This window comes from Lynx rufus, unplaced genomic scaffold, assembly GCF_022079265.1.
Source record: "Lynx rufus isolate CCGP_SWC_20201006 ecotype Redwood Valley unplaced genomic scaffold, mLynRuf1.p SCAF_7, whole genome shotgun sequence".
In the NCBI taxonomy this organism is placed as follows: Eukaryota; Metazoa; Chordata; class Mammalia; order Carnivora; family Felidae; genus Lynx; species Lynx rufus.
This window is the reverse complement of record NW_025814889.1, coordinates 2888085-2909757: the sequence shown is the minus strand read 5'-3', so window position 1 is coordinate 2909757 and position 21673 is coordinate 2888085. Positions and strand designations below refer to the sequence as shown.

At 52.1% G+C, this 21673-nt stretch overlaps 1 protein-coding gene, 1 long non-coding RNA gene and 1 pseudogene across 3 annotated transcripts in view; 2 read left to right on the top strand and 1 right to left on the bottom strand.

Annotated features, from left to right (window-relative positions):
- PITRM1 (pitrilysin metallopeptidase 1) overlaps positions 1-21673 on the top strand; it is a 43554-nt gene that overhangs the window by 21448 nt on the left and 433 nt on the right. For both annotated transcript variants that reach the window (XM_047067135.1, XM_047067134.1), the window contains 13 exons: positions 9143-9281; positions 13411-13527; positions 14117-14249; positions 15268-15388; positions 15491-15567; positions 15819-15984; positions 16232-16332; positions 17919-18039; positions 18712-18783; positions 19216-19328; positions 20259-20384; positions 21052-21197; positions 21496-21598. In XM_047067135.1, coding sequence (XP_046923091.1) covers positions 9143-9281; positions 13411-13527; positions 14117-14249; positions 15268-15388; positions 15491-15567; positions 15819-15984; positions 16232-16332; positions 17919-18039; positions 18712-18783; positions 19216-19328; positions 20259-20384; positions 21052-21197; positions 21496-21598 — 1535 coding nt within the window. The remainder of the gene's footprint in view (positions 1-9142; positions 9282-13410; positions 13528-14116; positions 14250-15267; positions 15389-15490; positions 15568-15818; positions 15985-16231; positions 16333-17918; positions 18040-18711; positions 18784-19215; positions 19329-20258; positions 20385-21051; positions 21198-21495; positions 21599-21673) is intronic.
- Positions 10757-10872, top strand: LOC124502842 (uncharacterized; annotated as a pseudogene).
- On the bottom strand, positions 17853-19235 carry LOC124502467 (uncharacterized). The gene is made up of 2 exons (XR_006959913.1): positions 18808-19235; positions 17853-18572 (listed from the first exon to the last, which is right to left on the bottom strand). It is a non-coding gene; the product is annotated as an uncharacterized LOC124502467 (long non-coding RNA).

Genomic DNA, 21673 nt, shown 5'->3' with positions numbered 1-21673 from the left:
GTCTACATTGATCATCTTTCATTTAGTGTAGCCAACGTTAATAACTTCCTGGTCAATACCTAATACTTATCTGGGTAACTCGCTCCTTCCCCTTGCGCTGCCGTGTTTGGAGACGACTTTTCAAAGCTCTGCCTGCTTCAAGCTCCTGCAGCTTCCCCTCGCCTGTCAGCCTTCCTAGAATTGAAGAGAGGTCGGGCCTTGCCCTGGGTGAGACTGCGGCTTAAGGGAATGTTGGGACTGGTTTCATCTTCCATCCACACCCCTCAAACTTGTCTCTGTATCAGTAGTGAGGTGATTTCATTTCTCACTTGTGTGTTTCCTGGACCAGCACTTTTCGTCTCCTTCGAGAACTTGTCCTTCGCATTCACAGCGTGGCCAACCGGTGCAAGGGCTGGGCTTGGCTTCTCCCAGCTCTCAACATACCTTCCTCAGTAAGTTAATCATTTCTAGCTTTATTTTATTTTGAGAGAGAGAGAGAAAAAAGAGAACGAACGCACAAGCAGGGGAGGGCAGAGAGGGCGAGAATCCCGAGCAGAGTCCGCGCTGTCAGAGGCCGTGTAGGGCTCCATCTCGCGGACTGAAATCGTGACCTGAGCAGAAATCAAGAGCCAGACGCTCAGCCGACCAAGCCACCCAGGCACCCCTAATTGTCTTGAGCTTCTTTGTGAGAGACGTGTGACTTTTCGCTTGAAGACTCAGAGGCCGTTGTGGGGTTAATGCTTGGCCTAATTTCAGTACCGGTGTGTGACAGGGGATAGAGAGGCCCGAGGAGAGGGAGAGAGACCAGGGACTGGCGGGTGGAGCAGTCAGAACACACACCTTTATCGATTAAGGTCACCGTCTTGTGTGGGTGTGTTCACGTCTCCCCAAAACGTTACAGTGGTAGCCTCAGCGATCACCGATCACAGATGAGCATAATAAATACAAGGCAACTGTCTCAGACATGGCGAGAATTACCACCATGTGGCGCAGAGACAGGAAGCGAGCAGATGCGGCTCAGCGCAGCGCTGAGACCTTCAGTTTGTGCGAAAAATGCGGTATTTGCAAAGCTCGTTAAAACGGAGCACAAGAAAATACGCCTGCGTAGAATACAAAACAGTCCCCTAACTCTGTGAACATTCTGGTTATTTTTATGAAGGTTCTCTTCTTTTCCCCGTAAGTGCAGCTACCGTCTGTCACCTGCAGTGCAGTCACAGTATTGACTGTTCCCCATGCTGTTCCTTCCATGCTCGTGACTTGTTCATTGCATAACCGGAAGCCTTGACCTCCCACTCCTCGTCACCCGTTTTGTTCATCCTCACCCCTCCCCCCCCTCATGGCAAGCATCAGTTCTCTGTATTTATGGCTGCGTTTCTGCTTTTTTTTTTTTTCTTTTTTTAATGTTTATCTACGTATTTTGAGAGAGAAAGAACCCATGCGAGCAGTGGAGGGGCCGGGGGGTGGACGGGGAAAGAATCCCAAAGAGGCTCCGGCAGAGCCGATCCTGACGCGGGGCTGGACCTCATGACCCATGAGATCATGACCTGAGCGGAAATCAAGAGTCGGGCACTCAACCACCTGAGCCACCAAGGCACCCCTGTTTCCGCTTTTGTTTTTTAGATTCCACATGTAAGTGAAAACACGTCCTTTGTCTCTCACTGACTTGTTTCATTTAGCATAATGCCTTCTGGGTCCCTCCACGTTCTTGCAAATGGCAAGATCTCATTCTTTATCGCTGAGTAACATCCCATTGAATGTATAGCACATCTTCATTGTTTATCAGGCACGTTTAGGCTGCTTTCGTATCTTGGCTGTTGGAAATGAAGCTGAAGTAAACACACGGGCTCGCAGATCTTTTCAATTGAGTGTTTTCGTTTTTTTCTCCGTAAATCTCCAGTAGTGGAATGACTGGATCATAGGTCATTTCTATCTTTAGTTGTTTTTTTTTTTTTCAACGTTTATTTATTTTTGGGACAGAGAGAGACAGAGCATGAACGGGGGAGGGGCAGAGAGAGAGGGAGACACAGAATCGGAAACAGGCTCCAGGCTCTGAGCCATCAGCCCAGAGCCCGACGCGGGGCTCGAACTCCCGGACCGCGAGATCGTGACCTGGCTGAAGTCGGACGTTCAACCGACTGCGCCACCCAGGCGCCCCAGGTTTTTTAGGGAACCTCCATACTGCCTTCCGCAGTGGCCACCCCAGTTTACATTCCCACCAAAAGCGCACAAAGGCTCCTTTTTCTCCAATGTTCGCCAACACCTGTTATTTCTTTCTTTTGAGTCCGGCTATTCTGACAGGTGTGAGGTGGTACCTCATTATGGTTTTGATTTGCACTTCCCTGGTGGTGAGTGATGACGTTGAGCGTTCATTGTGTCTCTTGGCCAGCTGTGTCTTTGGAGAAGTGTCTCTCACTTATTTTTATGCCGGTACCGTAATGTTGCAGTTGCTCCTGCTTTTGTAATATGACTTGAAGTCTGGAATGGCGATGCCTCCAGCTTCCTTTTTCAAGGTTCCTTTGACTAGTCAAGGTCTTTTGTGGTTCTATACAGAGTTTAGTATTGTTTGTTCCAGTTCTCTGAAAAATGCTGTCGGCATTTGAACAGGGATTGTATTCAATCTGGAGATAGTTTGGGGCAGTATAGACATTTTAGCACTGTTTGTTTTTCCAACCCATGAGCACGGAATGTCTTTCTGTTTCTTTGCATCGCCCTGAATTTTTTTTATCCGTATTTATAGTTTTCCAAGTATGGGTTTTTCACCTCTTCAGGTAAGTTTTGTCTTGGATATCTTACTGTTTTTTGTGCAGTTGTAAATGGGATAGTTTTCTTAATTTCAGTTTCTGTTGCTTTGTTATTAGTATATAGGAATGCAGTAGATTTCTGTGTGCTGATTTTGTATCCTGTGGCTTTGCTGAATTCACATATCAGTTCTGGTCTTTTGGTGGAGTCTTTAGGGTTCGCTGTATGGTCACATGTCCTCCATAAATGGTGAGTTTACTTCTTCCTTACCAGTTTGGATGTCTTTTATTTCTTTTTGTCGTCTGATTGCTGTTAAGGCCAGGCCTTACAGTACTGTGTTGAATAAAGTGGTGAGAGTGTACATCTCTGTCTTCCTTCTGACCTTAAGGGAAAAGCTCTGAATTTTTCACCATTGACTATGATACTAGCTGTGGGTTTCTCATATAAGGCCTTTATTATGTTAGGTATGTTCCCTCTCAACCTGCTTTGCCGAGGGTTTTATCATGAATGTATGTTGTGCTTTGTCGAATGCTTTTTCTGCATCTGTTGAAATGGCCCTATGTTTTATCCTTTCTCTTGCTGATGTGATGCATCACACTGATTACTTGCAAATATTGAACCACCCTTGCTTCCCGGAATATATCCCACTTGATTGTGGTGCCTGATTTTTTGTTGTTAACTTGCTGAGACTTGTTTTGTGATCTAATATGTGATTCTGGAGAATGCTCAATGTGCGCTTGGAAATAATATGTATTCTGCTGTTTTAGGATGGAATGTTCTGGATAATATCTGTTAACTCCTTCTGGCCCAGTGTGTCATTTCAAAGCCACTTTTGCTTGTTGATTTTCTCTTTTGATGATCTGTTCATCCATTGTTATTGTATGATTGTCGAGTAGATCCTTTATATTTGTTATTAACTATTTCATGTATTTGCGTGCTACCATGTCGGGTGCATAAATATTGACAATTTTGACATCTTCTTGTTAGATTGTCCCCTTTAATATCATATGGTGCCCTTCTTTCTTTCTTGTTAGAGTCCGCTCTGAAATCTGTTTTATCCGGTGTAAGGATCGCTGCCCCAGCCTTTCACCATCTGTTTGCACGACAGGTGTTTCTCCATTCCTCTTGCTTTCAGTCTGCAGGTGTCTTTCTGTCTGAAATGAGTCTCTTGCAGGCAGCATGTCGATGGGTCTTATTTTTTTTTTTTTTTACTCATTCTGTCACCCTGTTTCTTTTGATCAGAGTGTTTAGTCCGTTCACATTCAGAGTAATTATGGGGACACCTGGGTGGTTCAGTCCGTTAAGTGTCCAATTCTTGATTTCATCTCATGTCCATGATCTCGTAGTCGTGAGATCGAGCTCTGCATCGGGCAAGCCTGTTTGAGATCTTTCTCTCTGTCTTTCTCTCTGCTCGTTCTATACTTGTGCACACATACACACGTTCTCCGGGAAAAAAAAAAAATCAAAGTAATTATTGATAGGTGATGTGGGAAACAGAGGCAAATGAAAAATGAAATGTCCTTACTGCCTACAGTCCATTGACCATCTTTGACACAGGCAGAGTGACCTCCCTCTGCTGCCTCGACAGTGACACTTTGCTAAAGGGCAAAAGGCAATCGAAGCTTAACATTATCCTGACCTCCAGGATCCTGTAAGTCTACTTTAACATATAAAAATTACTTTGAAAACTTCCTTTATCTCTGCCAAATATATGTTAGCAATCATTCCCCAAGCACATGGCTCACTGATGTACATCTCTAGGGTCTCATGACCAAGGTTTACTAAACAGTAATAAATGATCTTTTCCTAACAGTAGCTAGTCCCCTCAGGGTCCTGGAAACCTTGTTTCCAAAATACCTTGGAGGTTTGTGCTGTCCCTGATCCCCTCCCAACCTGAAGGTAGTCAGTCGCCCGTCACAACCCCGGTGGAGCTTTCCGCCCTATGGGTCCCACCCCTGGGCTTTAATAAACCAACTTTTTGCACCAAACACACCTCATGAATTCTTTCTTGGCCATCGGCTTCAAACCCCAGCGTTTTCTACATCAATAGGTGTGTACTTCTATTTTGTTACTTGTTTTGTGGTCATTTCCATAGATTTTCTCTGATCCTTTCTTCTCGTGCTTTCATGGTGTGTTGACTTCCTTTAGTGATATACTTGGATTCCTTTTTGTGTTTGTGTATCTATTACTGGTTTTTGACTTGTGGTTACCATTCAGCTTGTGTATAACATTTTCTCCATTCAGCAGTCTATATTAAGTTGACTCGTCACTCAAATATGAACCCATTCTTTAACATCTCTTTCCCTCACATTTTAAGTATGTGGTGTTGCACCTCTTTTTATTTTATGAATCCCTTGACTGATTTTTGCACAAACACTTGTTTTTACTGCATTTGTGTTTTTTACTTTTCATAATTGCACTTGGAGTCCCCTTTAATATTTAATATTTAATATCTCTTTGCAGGGTTGGCTTAGTGGTCATGAACTTTTTTAGTTTTCATTTTCTGAGAAACTCTTGATCTCTCCTTCTGTTCTGAACGATAGCCTTGCTAGATAGAGCATTCTTGGCTGCAGAGTTTTCTTCTTTCAACTGTGAATATATCACTCCACTCCCTTCGGGCCTGTAAAGTTTCTGCTGAAAAATCCATTGATAGCCTTGTGGGGATTTCCCTTGTGTGTAATGTCTTTTCTCTTGCTGCTTTTGAGATTTTTTTCTTTATCACTACTTTCTGCCATTTTAATTACTGTGTATCTTGGTGTGGACCTCCTTGGGTTGATTTTGGGTCAGAGGGGCATCTTTGTGCCTCCTGGATCTGTCATCTGTTAACGTCCCCAGATTAGGGAAGTTTTCAGCTACTATTTCTTCAAATAAATTTTCTGCCCCTTTTCTGTCTCTTCTTTTGGGATCCCTATACTCTGTTGGATGGGAGTCACTGAGTTCCCTAAGATTATTCTCAATTTGCGTAATTTTTTCCCCTCTCCTGTTTATCTTGGTTACTTTCCGTTACTCTGTCTTCCAGGTCACTAATTCGGTCCTATGCTTCATCTAGTCTGCTGTTTATTCCATCAGTTGTATTTTTTATTTTATCTGTTTCACTTTTGTCTCTTGCTGTGGTTTGGTCCTTTCTTTTCATTTGGGTCATATTCCTCTGTCTCCTCATTTCGTCCAACTCTCTGTATCTGTTTCCGTGTGTTTAGAAAGTGAGCTACTTGTCTTGCTCGTAACAGTAGTGGCCTTATGAAGATGCCCTGTTGTGCCCGGCAGTGCAGTGTCCCCTGCTCCGCAGGGCCTGGCACTTCAGGGGGTGTCTCCTAGGTGAGTTGTGTGCCCTGCTGTTGAGCCCTGTCCTCTTCTTCCTTCAGTCTGCTTGTCTGCAGAGGCTCTCTCTGCCTTGTGGGCAGTGTTTGTTCTCCAGCAGGTGTGGGGCACGATATAACAAGATATGCAGTGGTCTGCTTGAAGAATGAGTCCTTCCCCTGCTGCCACTGGAGCTGAGGTCCTTCAAAACACGTGGGTCGGAGATGTGGTGTTGGCAGGGTTTGTGCCAGTCTTCTGGGGGAGGAGCCCACAGTGCCAGGACTGAGGCGAGTGTGACTAGGAAGAACAGATCCCTGGAAGCATGGGGGAGGCGTGGCTTGGTGCAAGCCAGTTTCATAAAGAGTGTCAGTGTGCTGCTGATTCCCATAGGTGGCCATTGTTTGTGCTGGGGATGGGAGAGGAAAATGGTACCGGTCACGTCCCTTGTTCCTGGAGGGGGTCTCCCTTGATCCCTGTCTCTCTGGGCCTCGCTGTGAGTCGATCACTCTCCTTCCTCTCTGCCCCTGACATTTCTCAAAGTGCTGTATTTGCAAAGACTTTTTGGTGTGCTGTCTCTTTAAAGGTGGGAACTCCACTTACTAACATCTTCTCATGCTGATTTTTAGAATTACAGGCTTCGGGTGGTGCCTGGGTGGCTTAGTTGGTTGAGTGTCCCAACTCTTGATTTCAGCTCAGGTCACGATCTCACGGTTCGTGAGATTGAGCTCTGCTTCAGGCTCTGTGCTGACAGTATGGAGCCTGCTTGGGATTCTTTCTCTCTCTCCCTCTCTCTCTTCCCCTCCCCTGCTCGTGCACTCTCTCTCTCTCAAAATAAACAAACATAAAAAAAAAAAAAAAAAAAAAGAATTACAGGCTTCAGGTGCCTGGGTGGCTCAGTCAGTTGAGTGTCCCAACTCTTGAATTTGGCTCAGGCCATGATCCCAGGCTCATGGGATCAAGCCCCGTGTTGGGCTCCATGCTGAGCATGGGCCCTGCTTAAGATTCTCTCTCTCCCTCTCTCTGCCCCTCCCCTGCTTGCACACACTCTCGCTCTGTCTGTCAAATAAAAAACATTTTAAAAAAATAAATAAAATTCCAGGCTTTATGCCCCACTAGGTGCAAGAACTGACAGTTCTGCCAGAGTCCAGGTCGTTCTCTGGGTTTTGTGCACTGACGTGGGTGTTTTTTCCTTGTGTCCCTGGGACCACGTGAGCTTACAGTCCTCCTCCTCCGCCATCTTCCCAGCCGACCTCGTGCTGTTTTGATGACTACAGTTTTGGAGTAAATCTTGAGATCTAGGATTCTATGTCCAGCTTTGTTCTTTCTCAAAATTGCTTTGGCCGTTTGGGGTCTTTTGGGTTCCGTAAACATTACAGGAGTATTCTAGTTCTGTGGAAAATGCTGTTGGTGGTTTGATAGGGATTACACTGAATCTGTAGAGTGCTTTGTAGGGTAGGCACTTACCAGTGTGATTTCTTCCAGTCCGTGAGCATGGTGTGTCTTTTCTGTGTGTGTCGTCTGCAGTTTCCTTCATCAGTGTTTCCGAGTTTGCAGAGCACAGGTCTTTCGACTTTTTGGTTAGGCTTATTTCTGCGTATTATTCTTTTTGGTGCACTTATAAATGGAACTGTTTTCTTAATTTCTCTTTCTACTACCTTTGTATTGGTGTATGAAAACACCCAATATCTATGTATTAACTTTCTGAATTCGTTTATTCTCACAGTGTTTTTGGTGGACTCTTTAGGGTTTTCTTTGTATGGTATCATGTCATCTACACACAGTGACAGTTTTACTTCGTCCTGCCTGATTTAGATGCCTTTATATTTCTTGTCTGATGGCTACAGCCAGGACCTCAGGACTATGTTGAATGCAAGTGGTGACAGTGGACATCCTTGTCTTGTTCTTGATGTTGGAGCAGAAGCTCTCAGTTTTTCCCCTTTGAGTGTGATGTTAGCCCTTGGTGTGCCATACATGGCCTTCATCATGCTCAGCTGTGTTCCCTCTAACTCCACTTTGTTGATAGTTTTTATCATGAACATATGTTGAATTTTGTCAAATGCTTTTTCTGCCTCTATCAGCGAGTAATCATTTTAATGTTAGTGTTGAATGTGGTTTGCTGATAATTTATTGATGATTTTGCATCTGTGTCTATCAGGGATACTGGCCTCCTGTTTTCTTTTATGTAGTGCCTTCTGGAGTAGTTTGAGGAACATAGATGTTAACTCTTTAAACGTTTGGTAGAATTCACCTGGGTGAAGCCTTGACTTTTGTCGAGAATACAACAGTCCCTTAAATGTGTGGGTATTTTGGTCTTTATGATGGATTCTTTTGATGCTTGCTCATTTGTTTGCATTGCTTTAGGGCATTGTACTTGGTGTGTGTTCCGTGGAAGATGACCATGAATGTGGTGGGACTTAGAAGGCTTCACCATGGGGCTTGGACTGTTGTGTAGTGAAGGGTCGCTCGGTTGTGCACTGTGCACATATTATGGGCACATATTTTGGACGTAGGGCATAGGTCGGCCACTCGACCTGCCATCTGTTACTACAGGTTACTTTGTATAAAGTTTGTATTGTAGTGCGGTTCTCTCTCCTCTCTGTAGTGCTACAGACAGGTGTGCTGTGTGTGTGTGTGTGTGTGTTGTTGAGTGAGAGACGCACATTAAATAATCTAACATTTTTACATTAGGTGGATATTTACTTTGTCCTCATAATTGACAAAATCCTGAAGAATTTAGTTCTAACCTTTAAGAAGTCTAGATAAACATTACATTAGTTTCTTCAGTTCTTTTTGATTTAGACTAAAGTCAAAGATTTATAATGTCCAAATGTGCAAGTAAGGTATAAAGAGAATGTTCAACGTCGATAGGTTCCTGGTTTAGACCTAGTAACTGTAACAGTAAGCACCCAGTAGTGAGAAGAACAGCGTGTGTGAGGGTGACGGCTGGGGTCTCACGCGGCTCGTGCACTTTCCGTAGGGCCACCTTTGAGGTATGTTCTATCGTCATGGCTATTTAAAACGGGTGGTGCACCTGCCGGCCCATGGAATGGCGCTAGCGGCTCGTCAGCAGGTTGGCCTCCAGTGAAACTTGTTTCAGCTTCTCTTTTTGTTGCTGTGCCTTTTGCAGAATAATCCGCATAAGCTGACTTTGTCGATGAAACCCGACGACAAGTATTTTGAGAAACAAACACAGAAGGAGACAGAAAAACTGAAGCAAAAGATCGACTGTCTTTCCCCGAAAGACAAGAAGCAGATCTATGAAAAAGGTCAGATGTTTAGTTTCGTCCTAATTCCCTAGCCTTCCCCCAACCCCAGTGAACTTTGTGAAACGAGAGGATAGTTGGAGGCAAGTATCATTTGAACTAACACGTATTTATTGGGCACCGACAAAGGTCACAGTTGGATGCGATGGCTTCAACCCCAGTAGGATCGCCCTGTTCTCAGAAGCTTCATCCTGTGGGTGAGGAAAGGAGGAGCGCTAGAGAGGAAAGGCACTGTGGTCCGCCCCCCCACACACACACCCTGTGACCCACGGTCACCCGAGGGCTGGAAGCGATTCTCCTTGTGCATTGTCAGAGCTGTGTTATGGTGCCTGCATCTCTCATGTCTTTCACCCACAGCACAAGAACGCATTTGGAGAGAGCCAGACACCGCGTTCACGTAACCTTTTTTTCAGTTCATCGTTGTCACTGCTCTGTGTCGCCATCAGTTGTTGTCACTCTTGCTGTGCCGAGTTTATGAATTGAACTTGATTATGCGTACGTATATACAGGGTTTGGCCCTATCGATGGTTTCAGGCATCCACTGGGGAGTTCAGAACATACTCCCCCCGGTCGTGACACACGGCGGGGGGCCGGGTGGCGCAGGCCTGGGTGCAGACAGAGACGGGTACCTAATCCCTTCCTGGGCTAAACACACCGTAAGGCCCAGTGGTCTCCTCCACATGATGTGCCCAAGAGAAACGATAGCACATGTCCACACAAACTGGAAACCGCTCACATTTCCATCAGCCCGGTATATCTGTGCAGTGACAATACTGTTCAGCCACAAAGAGGAGCAGAGTACGATGCACTTCATAGTGACGAGAGCCTCAAAAGCATTGTGCTAAGTGAAGTTAGCCAGGCCGAAACAGTGCCTGCTGCCCAGTGAGTCATTTACATGAAACTGTAGAAGCGGTGAAACTATACTGACAGAAGGCGAGTGGGCTCGGGGGTTGCCTGCAGGGAGCCAGGAGGGAACTTTTTGGGGGCGGAAATGATACCGCAATGTGATGATTATACAACTTTACGCGTTTGTAGAATTTATTGAATTGTATCTTTAAAACTGTGGGTTTTAGCGTAGGTAAATTACACGAATAAATAAAGTCCATCAGAATAGATCTGCAGTACACAGGGACACGGCCACCCGGCCAGAATAGCAGTTGGCTGGGATCACGTGAGGGATTATCAGGTTTATCGGGCAGCGGAGTTGGCTTTAGGTAGGAAGTCAGTAACGCTAAGGTTCAGATGATTTAGTCTATCCAGTAAAGGTAATTTGAGCATGTAAGTTGTTACTCTTTACCTTGGAGTTCTGGTTTTTGCATACAGCTCTTTTAAGCTCTTCATGAATGTAGCCAGCTAATTGTGAGTAATCGTAAACGGAGCTCGCTAATTGTGAGTAATATAATAATAATTCCTTCTGTTTTATGAGTGCTGGTCGTCAAGTTCCGTCTTCCTTTTTTAAACTGAGGTATAATTAATTGATTGCTTCTTGGCCTTTTGGCCGAGGTCAGCTGTACTGTCTGTTCTGATACGTTTAATATCTGATATGTTCTCTGTCCGAGGACAGTCTTCTAGATGGATTTATTAATAAGTTCATAAGGCAGAGATACAGCTGGTACAGCATTATTTTAGCTTCAGGATATAGCAGTGAGTTGACATTTGTACATCTTGCAAAATGATCACAGGGCAGCTAGTCAGCATTGTCCCCACACGGTTGCAATTTGTCTTTCGTGGGATGAGAACGCGTGACATCTGTTGTCTTAGCCACTTTCACACATGCAGCACAGCGTTCTCACCTACAGTCCCCGTGCTGTGCGGTCCGTGCCGTGACTTTAGACTGTAAGTTTGTACCTTTTGACCCTTTCACCCATCCCTCACACGCCTCCCACCAACCTCTGGCATCCACCAGTCTGTCGTCGCTGCGAGCTTGGCGTTTGCTTTTTCAGATGCCACGTGTGCGCGAGATCACAAGGTGTTTGTCGTTCTCTGCCTCATTTCACTTAGCGTGATGCCCTCTGTATTGTCATAAACGGCAAGATTTCATTCTCTGTTTACGACTGCATATAATCCATTGTACGTATAACCACATCTTCTCCCACCGATGGACACCCAGGTGGTTCCCTTATCTTGGCTGGCGTGGACAACACTAACGGACGTGGGGGTACGGACACCTTTCAAGTCAGAGTTTGTTTTCTTTAGTTAAACGCCCAGCGGCAGAATTGCTCGATCCTGTGATGGAATGGGACCTCCGTCTGTTTTCCGCGGCGGCTGCCCCGCGCTCCGTCCGCCAGCGGTGCCCGAGGCTCCCCGTTGTCCACACCGTCACCAGCCCGCGCTTCTGGTCTTCCTGATTCTGGCCACTCTGACAGGTCGTGGTGGTTTTGATGTGCATTTCCCTGGTGGTTGTGATGCTGAACATCTTCTCATCTTGGCCTGTCGGCCTTCTGGATGACTTCTCTGGGGAAACGTCTGTTCAAATCCCCTGCCCACTTTTAATCAGGTTATTCAGGCTTTTTTGCTGCTGAATTGTAGAAGTTCTTATATATTTGGCTATTAACCCCTTATCACCTGTAATTTGCAAATATTTTCTCCCATTCCGTACTGCTTTTCGTTTTGTTGATAGTTTGCTGCGAAGAAGCTTTTAGTTTGCTGCAGCCCCACCCGTTTTCCATTTTTGATTAAAGCCCTTTGTGGCCCGGAGCGTAATTGTAGGCCTAAGCAACAGGACCTGGTACATTCCTTGAGTTGTGCCAGACTCTTGGCCTGGCCGCAGAGATGTGCTCGGTTCTAAGAAAACCCATGTGCTCTGGTCCACACTCGCGTGTGAGCGGGTGGAGGCCCACGTTACGGAAACGTGTTTTTCGCTTGCAGATCACTGCGCAGTTCCGTTAAGTGTGACACGGTGCTGGGGCACGTGAGGGGTCTTTCCGGCCAGTACGTCCCGGGTGTGGACTGCGGCTCGAGCGGTCTGTGCGTCCGAGTTTACTCTGTAGAGGAGCGCGGTGGGAACGGTGGGGCGGGAGACTGACTTGGAACGGTCTTCCAGTTTGGGGTGTCTGCGTCACCGGTCACGTGCCTTGGCCCCGCCGTCGGGAGCCGGGAGCCTGTCACCTGGCAGAGGACGGGCTGCCGGAGAGTTCTGTGCTGACCCCGGGCACTCTGGGAGAGCAGGTGCTGAGGTGAGGGTGCCGCCCAGGACCAGGGGGCCCTAGACCTGGACGGGGCGGGCTCCTGAGCTCCCGCCTGCACACCCAGGTGACGTGGAGGGGCAGGGTGGGGGAGTCAGCCCACAGCTGGTGGGGGCCTGGCAGTCTGCAGGAAGCCGCCAAGAGCCCACTCCTTGGCGTCTCCCGGAGCGAGGGCTGTGGGCCAGCCTCGGCAACAGTGCTGTGCCGGGGATGGGCCCCCACGGGACAGGCTGGCAGTCTGCCGTCAGGTGTCGGGACCTCGGAGGTAGATGCGGAGGCCAGGTCCACTCAGCTCCTCGGACGCGCGAGAAATGAAGCTGTTTGTTTGACGGAACTGGAGACCGTGCAGTGTTTTTCCCTCGTGCGCCGTTGCAGACTCTGCGCCGAGCCTCTGGGGTTCCCGCCCTGACGGGCTGCGAGGTTCTGTGACTCCGGAAGGAGGGGCCTCTCCCCTCTTTCGGGAGCTGTGAGAGGTCAGGCCGAGAAAATGTCTGCTGGAGCATTTGCAGAACGTGCGAAACCCGTGGTCGCACACGCACCGTGCTGAGGCTGGCACGGCTGAAAGGAGACAAAGCCAGTGCGAAAGTTACGAAATTCCGGTCCAGCAAGGAATGGGTTGGAAGTCTGAAAGCAGCGGGCCGAGCATTCAGGCTCTAGTACAGTCTGGTGGGGTGGAGAGGAGCCTGAGCAAGCCCGGCCCAGCCCTCAGCACAGCAGTGGCCCCAGCACAGCTCTCCATTCACGTCGTGGGCAGGAGGGCACTTAGGAAAGCTCGGCCTCCCCGGCAGGCTGTTGTGCCGAGTTGGGTTTGCCCGGCAACGGCAGAGCTGGCAAGCCGCGGTGCCCCGGGTGGCTGCCGTCCGTGAGGGCTGGCCCGAGCGCAGGCGAGCGGGTCGTCAGACCTCCCAGCTCCTGCCCTGATTGCTCGTCACTCTGCGTGGTTCTAGGTCTGGAATTACAGACTCAGCAGAGCAAAGCTCAGGACACGTCTTGCCTGCCAGCGCTCAAGGTGTCGGACATCGAGCCCACCATCCCGCTCACGCACCTGGAGGTGGCCCTGGCAGGTGAGCGGGAGGCTCGGTCTTGTTTCTGTGTCCACGCCGGCACCCTCGTGCCCAGCCAGCCCCGTCCGGGGGAGGTGGCCGGCCGCGTGGGGAGCCGGAGCGCGTGGCCGTGCTGGGAGTGGGGCTGTGGGGGGGCGGCGATGCCCCCTGCCGGGGGGCACGTGCCCGAGGAGCCCACACCTGGGCTGTGTCACTCGGGTCATGGGATCGCCTTGATCTTGAGAAGCACCCTCGCTTCCGCTTTGTCTTAACGCGGCTCCTTGTGTTTACCACCACCGGGTAGTGTGTGTGCACATAAGTGGACGAGGCCTCTGGGAAGCAGGGTTAACGTCCCCCACGTCTTCACCGCGGGACGGGGAGCACATGGGACAGGCAAGGGAACGGGGTCGGGTGTTGCCAGCCCCCCGAGACCGCTCAGACGGCCGCACGCAGCGGGGGGGCGGTGGGCAGGGCAGCCGCAGGGCCCGAGGAACGCCCCTTCCGTCCGGGCCTGGCCGGGGGTGTGGGTGTCCTCGGTGGGGAGCATTTGAGGAGGGCATACCGAAGAGTGAGGAGGTGACTGAGAAGTGGGCTGCTTGTGCCCCCGCAGCCGGCGAGACCCCCGTGCAGTACTGCGCCCAGCCCACCAACGGCGTGATGTACTTCAGAGCGTTTTGCAGCCTGCACACCCTTCCCGAGGAGCTCCGGCCCTACGTGCCCCTCTTCTGCAACGTCCTCACCAAGTAAGGGCCTGGGGTGGGTCTGTGCACGGACGCACAGCTGCTGTGTCTCGGTGCGTCGGCGATCACCTTTTAGCGAGTCGTTTTAGTTTGGAAAACCCCTAGTGCTTTTGTGAAAACAACGGTGTCCTGATCAGAAAACATCCGCACGTCGGCCACGTAGGCGTGGGGTGACCCGGAGAGGCCGTGTGGCCTCCACTGAGCTGTGTGACGCCATGACCCCTGGTAGAGCGGGCATCCGGGTGGATTTGAGATCACGGCAGGCTGTACGTGGCCCCACGGCCCGCTCCTCTTCTGGGTCTCCGTGGCAGGCCGTGGCGGGGCCACAGCTCTGTGTCCGTGTGCCGGGACACCAGGGGGATGGAACCCTGTAGCAAGTAGGCTGGTGCCCCGTCACACACGTGGGCTTCGTGTCCCGTGCGCCCTAGCAGAGGTCATGGGAAGACACCTGCGACCTTTGCAGCGTTCTTGCCCTTGCTTGAACACAGCCCCCCCACTTGTCCTTCACGGCACAGCCGTTTCTGGGGGGCCTCACGGGTGTCACCGTGGCCTCCGTCCTCTCTTACCTTGGGAGCTAGAGTTAGGCTGTTTCTTGCAAAAGCATCACCCGTGCCGAGAGGACTTCTTTTCTTAAAAGCTCACAGAGGCCGGTTCTCCAGGTCTCCTTTCTGAGACCGAACACTTGAGCAGATGAAATCTGGGCCAGAACGTTTTAGAAGCAGAGAGAACAGGAAGCATTAAGAACGTGGGAAGCTCGGCCTTGCAAAGCTAGGGCTTAGGGTTCCGTGCTTAGCGCCGGGCAGTGGCCGCCTGTGGGCTGGGCGGGCGGGATGCCACTGACTGGAGTCCCCGCACACATCGCGTCTGCCTGGAACGGGGCGCGAGCGGTGGGCAGGTGTGGTTAGGGGTGTGGACGCGGGTCGCTGGAGGCCGTGGCCACGGTCGTGCCAGCGGCTCACAGCGGAGGGTGACACGGCCCAGACCACACCGGCGGTGGGGGAACCCTTCTTTGCTCTGACAGGCTGGGCTGCGGCCTTCTGGACTACAGACAGCAGGCTCAGCAGATCGAGCTGAAAACGGGGGGCATGGCCGCGTCGCCCCACGTGATCCCTGATGGCACGCACCTGGACGTGTACGAGCAGGTAACGGTTCCCTCTGCGTCACCGGGCGCTCCGCGGCGTTGCTCCAGCATGTTCTGTGTCCCTGAAGTTAAGCCGTCATTTCTTCCTTCTTGCGTGGTTTAGGGTGTGCTGTTTTCATCCTTCTGCCTCGATAGAAACCTGACAGACATGATGCAGCTGTGGAGTGAGATATTCCACAGGTAACTGTCTGTAAAGACCTCCCTCCTGGGCTACATCAGAGGGCTGAGTCTCCAGGGTTGTGAAAGCAGGAGTCGTTCCTCGTTTGTCGTCTGTGGCTTCTGCCCGCATCCTAGTTGTCGTTCCTGTGGGCGCGTAAAATTTCTGACGGTGTTCGCATCGGCTGGAAACCGACACTTCATGAACTTTCCGGATCTCGAAAGGGGTGTGGCCGGGTCTCCAGGAACTGAATACGTTTTTATTTTCCCCGAAGCCCACGCTTTGAAGAAGAAGAATATTTCCGAGTGTTGGTTACGATGTCCGCTCAAGAGCTGTCCAACGGAGTGCCTGACTCGGGGCATCTGTACGCGATGGTCCGAGCCGGCAGGACCCTGACGCCGGCGGGGGACCTGCAGGAGACCTTCAGCGGGATGGACCAGGTGACTCACCGGCCGGGGCCTCCAGCGCTGGCGCCGGACTGTTGTGTCCCAGGAGAGCTAACTCCAGCCGATCGCATTTTACAGGGAAAGATTCCTGTAATTCACCTTCTTCCCCCCAGCCCCCACCCCCAAGCCTGGCCGGCGAGTCCCACACACGGCACGGCCAGATTCTCGAGTCGGGGTTTGGCTTCCGGACGGGCACGGGTGCCTGGGGGCCCGCGTGCAGGTGTGGCTTTCTCCGGCTCAGGTGAAGCTGATGAAGAGGATGGTGGGCATGAGCGACATCGGGCGGGTCCTGAGGAAGCTGCCTCGCATCACGAAGCACGTGCTGAACCGTGACAACATGAGGTGGGGCTCCCGCCGGCTTCGTGGCAGCCCTCCTCCCGCTCCCCCCGTTCCCCAAAGTGCGGCCGTCGGACGTGTCTCCCTCGAGGCGGCAGCACAAACCTGCCTTACGCTCGGCAGTCGCTTTCGAGCCCTCACGCCCTCTGATAACCAAGAACGCGTTCTTCACGGGAGAAACATATTTGAGAATAAGAACAGCTGTGGAGGGTGGGGAGGAAGCAAGCTAATTTAACCCTACAACTGCAAAGTAGAGTTCTTGCACACGTTTAGTTACGGTGGTTCCAAAAGTAAAACCGCAGATGCTCCATAAGCAAGCAGTCGGTGAGCCCGAGGGAAGGTCCGCTCGCTCGAGACCAGAGTGAACACGCAGCGTCTCTCGTGAGAACAGGTGCCTGATGGGATGAGGGAAGCCGTGGCACCGGTGACTGTCAGTCGGCCCTGAGCCCTCAGGTCTGTGAGCGTGAAGGGAATTTTAAAATGACTGACGGTGTATTTTTGGCATCTCACTGTCAAGGACACAGATCTAGATTAGCCTCTAGTTCTTTCTAGAGCTCCCCAGTGTCTTCCCCTTTGGTCCTCAGGAATCACGGCAGGTTCTCCCCGACCACTGGGAAGACAGTTGTCCTCAAAAAAAATTGTCATGTTTATTTACCTTTGAGAGAGAGAGAAAGAGCACAAGCAAGGGAGGGGCAGAGAGAGAGAGAGAGGGAGACACAGAATCCGAAGCAGCTCCAGGCTCTGAGCTGTCAGCACACAGCCCAGCGCGGGGCTCGACCCCATGAACTGCGAGATCATGACCTGAGCTGAAGTCGGACACTTAAACCGACTGAGCCACCCAGGCATCCCTGGGAGGGCAGGTGTCTTAAGCACTGTGACCACTCGGACCTTCTGTTTCCTTCTCCATAAAACACTGCTTCACGTATTTATGGCAGGAAATGAACGACTGTGTGCGAAGCAGTTGGTGTAGCGTCTGGAACAGTTAGCACCGATCTGGGTGTACCTACTGTTAGTGACAGGAACTCAGGGGCTAGGGTCCAAAGGAAAAGAGGGACAGCGTCTGTGGTCTGTACCGTTCAAGCGACCGGTACGTGATAGCAGGGTTTGTGACGCCGTGGAATTGAGGAGACTTGTGTGAGAATAGTTTTGGAGAGCATGGTAATTCCTTGGCAACTTAAACTTCTCCGCTTTAACGACCGGTTTATGTTTTCAAATTGATTTCCCTCCTAGACAGTAATTTAGGTTTTCCACCTTCAGGTAATGTAAGCCCTTGGCAGATGGCGATACGTTGTGTGTTCTCCTTAAGGGACAAGGACACAGTTCAGTCAGTGTCAGGCGTGCGGTCACTATGTCCTGACGGCTGGTCCCCACCTGCGGCACTGAAATAACGGGGGAGTCTTTTTGGAGAAGACGGCTCTGTTACTTCTGTATTTGGCTACTGTTTCTCTTTAACAGTTCAAACATTATTTGATACAAAAAGTAAATACGTAGTATTCACTCCTTTGTGTCATTCATACAAAACGTGATGAATTAGTAAAAGTGTTTTATTTTTTCAGTAAAGCTCTCCTACGTATATATGGCTTTTTGAACAGATGCTCCGTGAATGCTATGCCTCAGCAGATGTCTCTGGCAGAAAAAGAGGTCGAAAAGTTTGTTCAAAACGTTGGTCGGAGTAAGGCAGAGTGGAAACCGGGGCACCTGTCCGTGGTCGAGGTGAGCCCTTGCCGGGCGTGGGCCCCAGTGCTTACATCTGCGGCCGCCCTGTCATGTCCCGCTGAGGGGAGGGAGCAGAGGACAGCAGGGTTAAGTAGCTTGCCCAGTGTCAACCCAGGTGAGAGCTTAATTCAAACCCCACCGTCCGGCCTTCCGTCCTGCGTTCCCTTCTTGGCACGTGGGCCTTTGCAGTGGGCGCTTTCCTGATGCGGAAAAGCAGTGGGTTTGAGAGCCTCTGTGCTAGCGGGAGAGCAGCGAGAAACCCTCCCGCTCAGGCGGGTCTCCCGGCTGCTGGCAAGGCCCCTCAAGGGGACTCTGTAGCGCGCAGACGTTTGTCCCGGCCTCCCAGGCAGAGGCCAGTCTGCTCTGTTGGCTTGCAGAGTGCATCTTCGTGCAGGGAAGGGTGACCATCCACAGGCTTGGCAGACAGGACTCTGCCCCCCCTCCGCCGTGTCCCTGTGCCCGTTCCCCGGTCAGGACTGGTCGGCCCGTCTTCCAGCGACAGCCTTGCCTCTCCCTGAGGCTCTGAGAACCTGCAGACATTACACTGGTTTAAAACACTTAGCATGTGTGCCCTCACGCCTGTCACTGGCTCTGAATTTTCGTGACCAGACCTGAAGTGTATCAGGTGAGTTTGGGGGCTTTCTCACTTCTCTTGGAAACTATTTTCAGAAACCCGCCCCCAGTGGGTCCAGTGGAAGCACGCACATTAGCGGCCCCCGAGTCCTAAGGAAGCTGATCACGGTAAGTTCACACGGCCCCTGTCACCTGGGAGGAGCAGCGCGGCTTGTGCGTGCCCTGCTAGTGTGGGGGACACGTCCCGGGGGCCTTGTGCTCCTGTCGCGTCCCGGCCGGCCGCCTTCACCTCCAACTGTGCAGTCAGCGCTGCGGCCCCTCCCACGCTGCCTCAGGGGCTGTGACGGTGGTGTGGTTCATCACAGATGCGAAGACTTAACGTGTGTCTGGGGACGAATGCAAAGACGGGGTCACGCAGCGGGCTGGGTGGAGACCACGTAGGAGGGAACGCTCCTAGTTGAGGAACTACGTGTTCCTTGGGTTGGGGTTGGGATATTTCATCGTAGAGCAAGAAGCTGTGAGGAGCGACGGGGGTCAGCGCCCTGCCCTTGGCCGTGGGCCTGCAAGTGGGAGCCAGCACGGCCACGCCTGTCCCCCCAGGACCCCACCTTCAAACCACACCAGATGAAGACACACTTCCTGCTCCCCTTCCCCGTGAACCACGTGGGCGAATGCGTGAGGACCGCCCCCTACACGGACCCGGACCACGCCAGGTGCGGGGCCCAGGAGGACGGGGAGGGCGAGGAGGGCCCAGGAGGGCGCAGGGCTGCCGCTGGGCTCGAGGGAGAGGGGGGTCTGTGTTCGTAGGAACTGAACTTGTGCTCTGTACACTAAGCCACGCAGACCAGGCCACGCACTTCTACTCTTAAGTACATTTAAAGCATGAACGTGTCGTAAGCACTCCTGGGGAGGAGGAGTATCGTTTTTCCCCCTTCCTTTGTATTTTACAGTTTTCCAACTGTGAACTTGTGTTCCTTATATGACACAGAATATTTGACGATACATGGGGGTGAACCCCCGGTCCCTGCTGGGATGCGGGGAGCCCGTCTGCCCAGGTCTGGCCCGGAGCGCCCATGAGGCGAGCACCTCCCCCACCGCCGTCTGGAGGGGCACCCGTTCACTCCTCCAGTTAACGTGTGGAGGGCTGGGGGCTCCGGGCGTGGCCGCTCTCTGTCCTGTGAGGATGCCTGCTGGAAGCTTCCGGCTCTCTCTCCCAGGACGTGAGCCCCCAACAGGAATGTGGGACCCACTGGTAGAACTCGCTCTGTTGGAGTGTTTTCTCAGGGAGGGTCCCCGTAGAAACGTACTGAAGAGCTCCCCGTGTTTCGGGAGAGAGCGAGAGAGAGGGCAGGTGGGGGTTTAGAGGAACGAGGGTCTGTACGTGTGCCCGAGCGATGAAGTTCGTGACCTCACCTGATGAGACCTTCAGTGCCCCCTGTGCGCTGTCCCAAGTCGAGAGGGGCGCCCCCACCCCTCTCCCCACCTCTCCCCGCAGCCCCCGCTTGAAAATTCACGTCAGATTTTTCTCCCCGTGTGTATTCTCGGCCTTAGAGAAGGGGAAGGCGTAGCGTGTGTCACTGTTAAGTGAGAGCCTTCTGGTGGGAAGGGTACGGTTGTAACACGCGGTCTTCCATCCATCTCAGCCTCAAGGTCCTCGCGCGTCTCATGACGGCCAAGTTCTTGCACACAGAAATCCGAGAGAAGGGCGGCGCTTACGGCGCAGGCGCTAGACTCGGCCGCGACGGGATGTTCACGTTTTACTCCTACCGGTGAGTGGGCCCCGCGCTCCCCGCCACCGGCCCCGCTCACCACCCGAGGGCTGCGTGTACGCGCGGCGGGCGAGCCTTTGAAAGAGAAGCGTTTCCCCTTGTTTCTCGCTTCTTGGACGCAAAACCACACCCAGCAGTGTCCTCTGGGTTGTTCGTGTCTAGGAGACGCAGTACTGACGGGAAACAGTTTGGCTTAAATACTGCGGTTACCCGAGACCAAGATTTAGTTACCGAGGACAGGAGCCGAGAGCTTTCCGGGCTCCCAGCGATCCCAGAGGCCCGGTGTGGGTGCCGGGCGTGGAGCTGTCGTGCCCTGACTGCTCCCGCCCTTTCCTTAGACCAGTTCCTGAGCTTCCGCGGACCCGAGTTAGAAATCCGCTGGAAGGAGGAGTTTGCCGCCCCCGCCTCCCCCAGGTCCCGCGGGGCCTCGAGGACTTGTGCGCAGAGCAGGGAGGGCTCCCCGGCTGTCCTTGCAGACTGGCCCGCTTACGGCTGCTGATGAGGGCATTCTGGGTGCTCCTTAAGGAGCTGAGGGGCTTTATCCAACCATCCTCAGCGTGTCTGGTCCGCGTGAGCCTTCTTCCCTGTCCACGTGGTTTCCTCTGTTTGTGAAATCAGAGGGTGTAAGGGTGAAGGGGCGAACGCGTGAGTCTCTCTGGCCTCCTAGGGACCCGCATTCGACAGAAACGCTCCAGTCTTTTGCGAAGGCCGTCGACTGGGCTAAGGCTGGGCGATTCACACAGCAGGACATCGACGAGGCCAAGCTCTCCGTCTTCGCCTCCGTGGACGCCCCTGTGCCTCCTTCAGACAGAGGTATTTGCTGTTCCTGACGGACACGGTCTGAGCTCTGCCAGGTCCCCGCCTCCTCGGTGACACACATGCTCGGGCAGGGTCTGGGGGCTCCAACACTCCAGGGCTTGAGTGGCCTGAGGCCCAGGGGTGCGGGGGGGAGGTGCCAGAGGGGCACCACCCGCAGCGTGGCTTCCGCCCCTGGCGGGGGAGAGGCTTTGCGGGAAGGGGCCACGCAACAGCTTGACCTTTGCTGGAAGAGTGTCCACCGGGTGCCCTTGGAGCAGGTCAGCACGGGAACTGGCTTTTCTGATGCCTGCAGGGCTGGACCACTTCCTGTACGGCCTCTCGGACGAGCTGAAGCAGGTGCACCGGGAGCAGCTCTTTGCCGTCAGCCACGACAGTCTCGTCGCCGTGAGCGACAAGTAAGTGCCGCGTGACGAGTGTCCGGAGCCTGCGGCCCGCGAAGGCTCGCGTGCGGGAACGGCCCTGACCCTGAC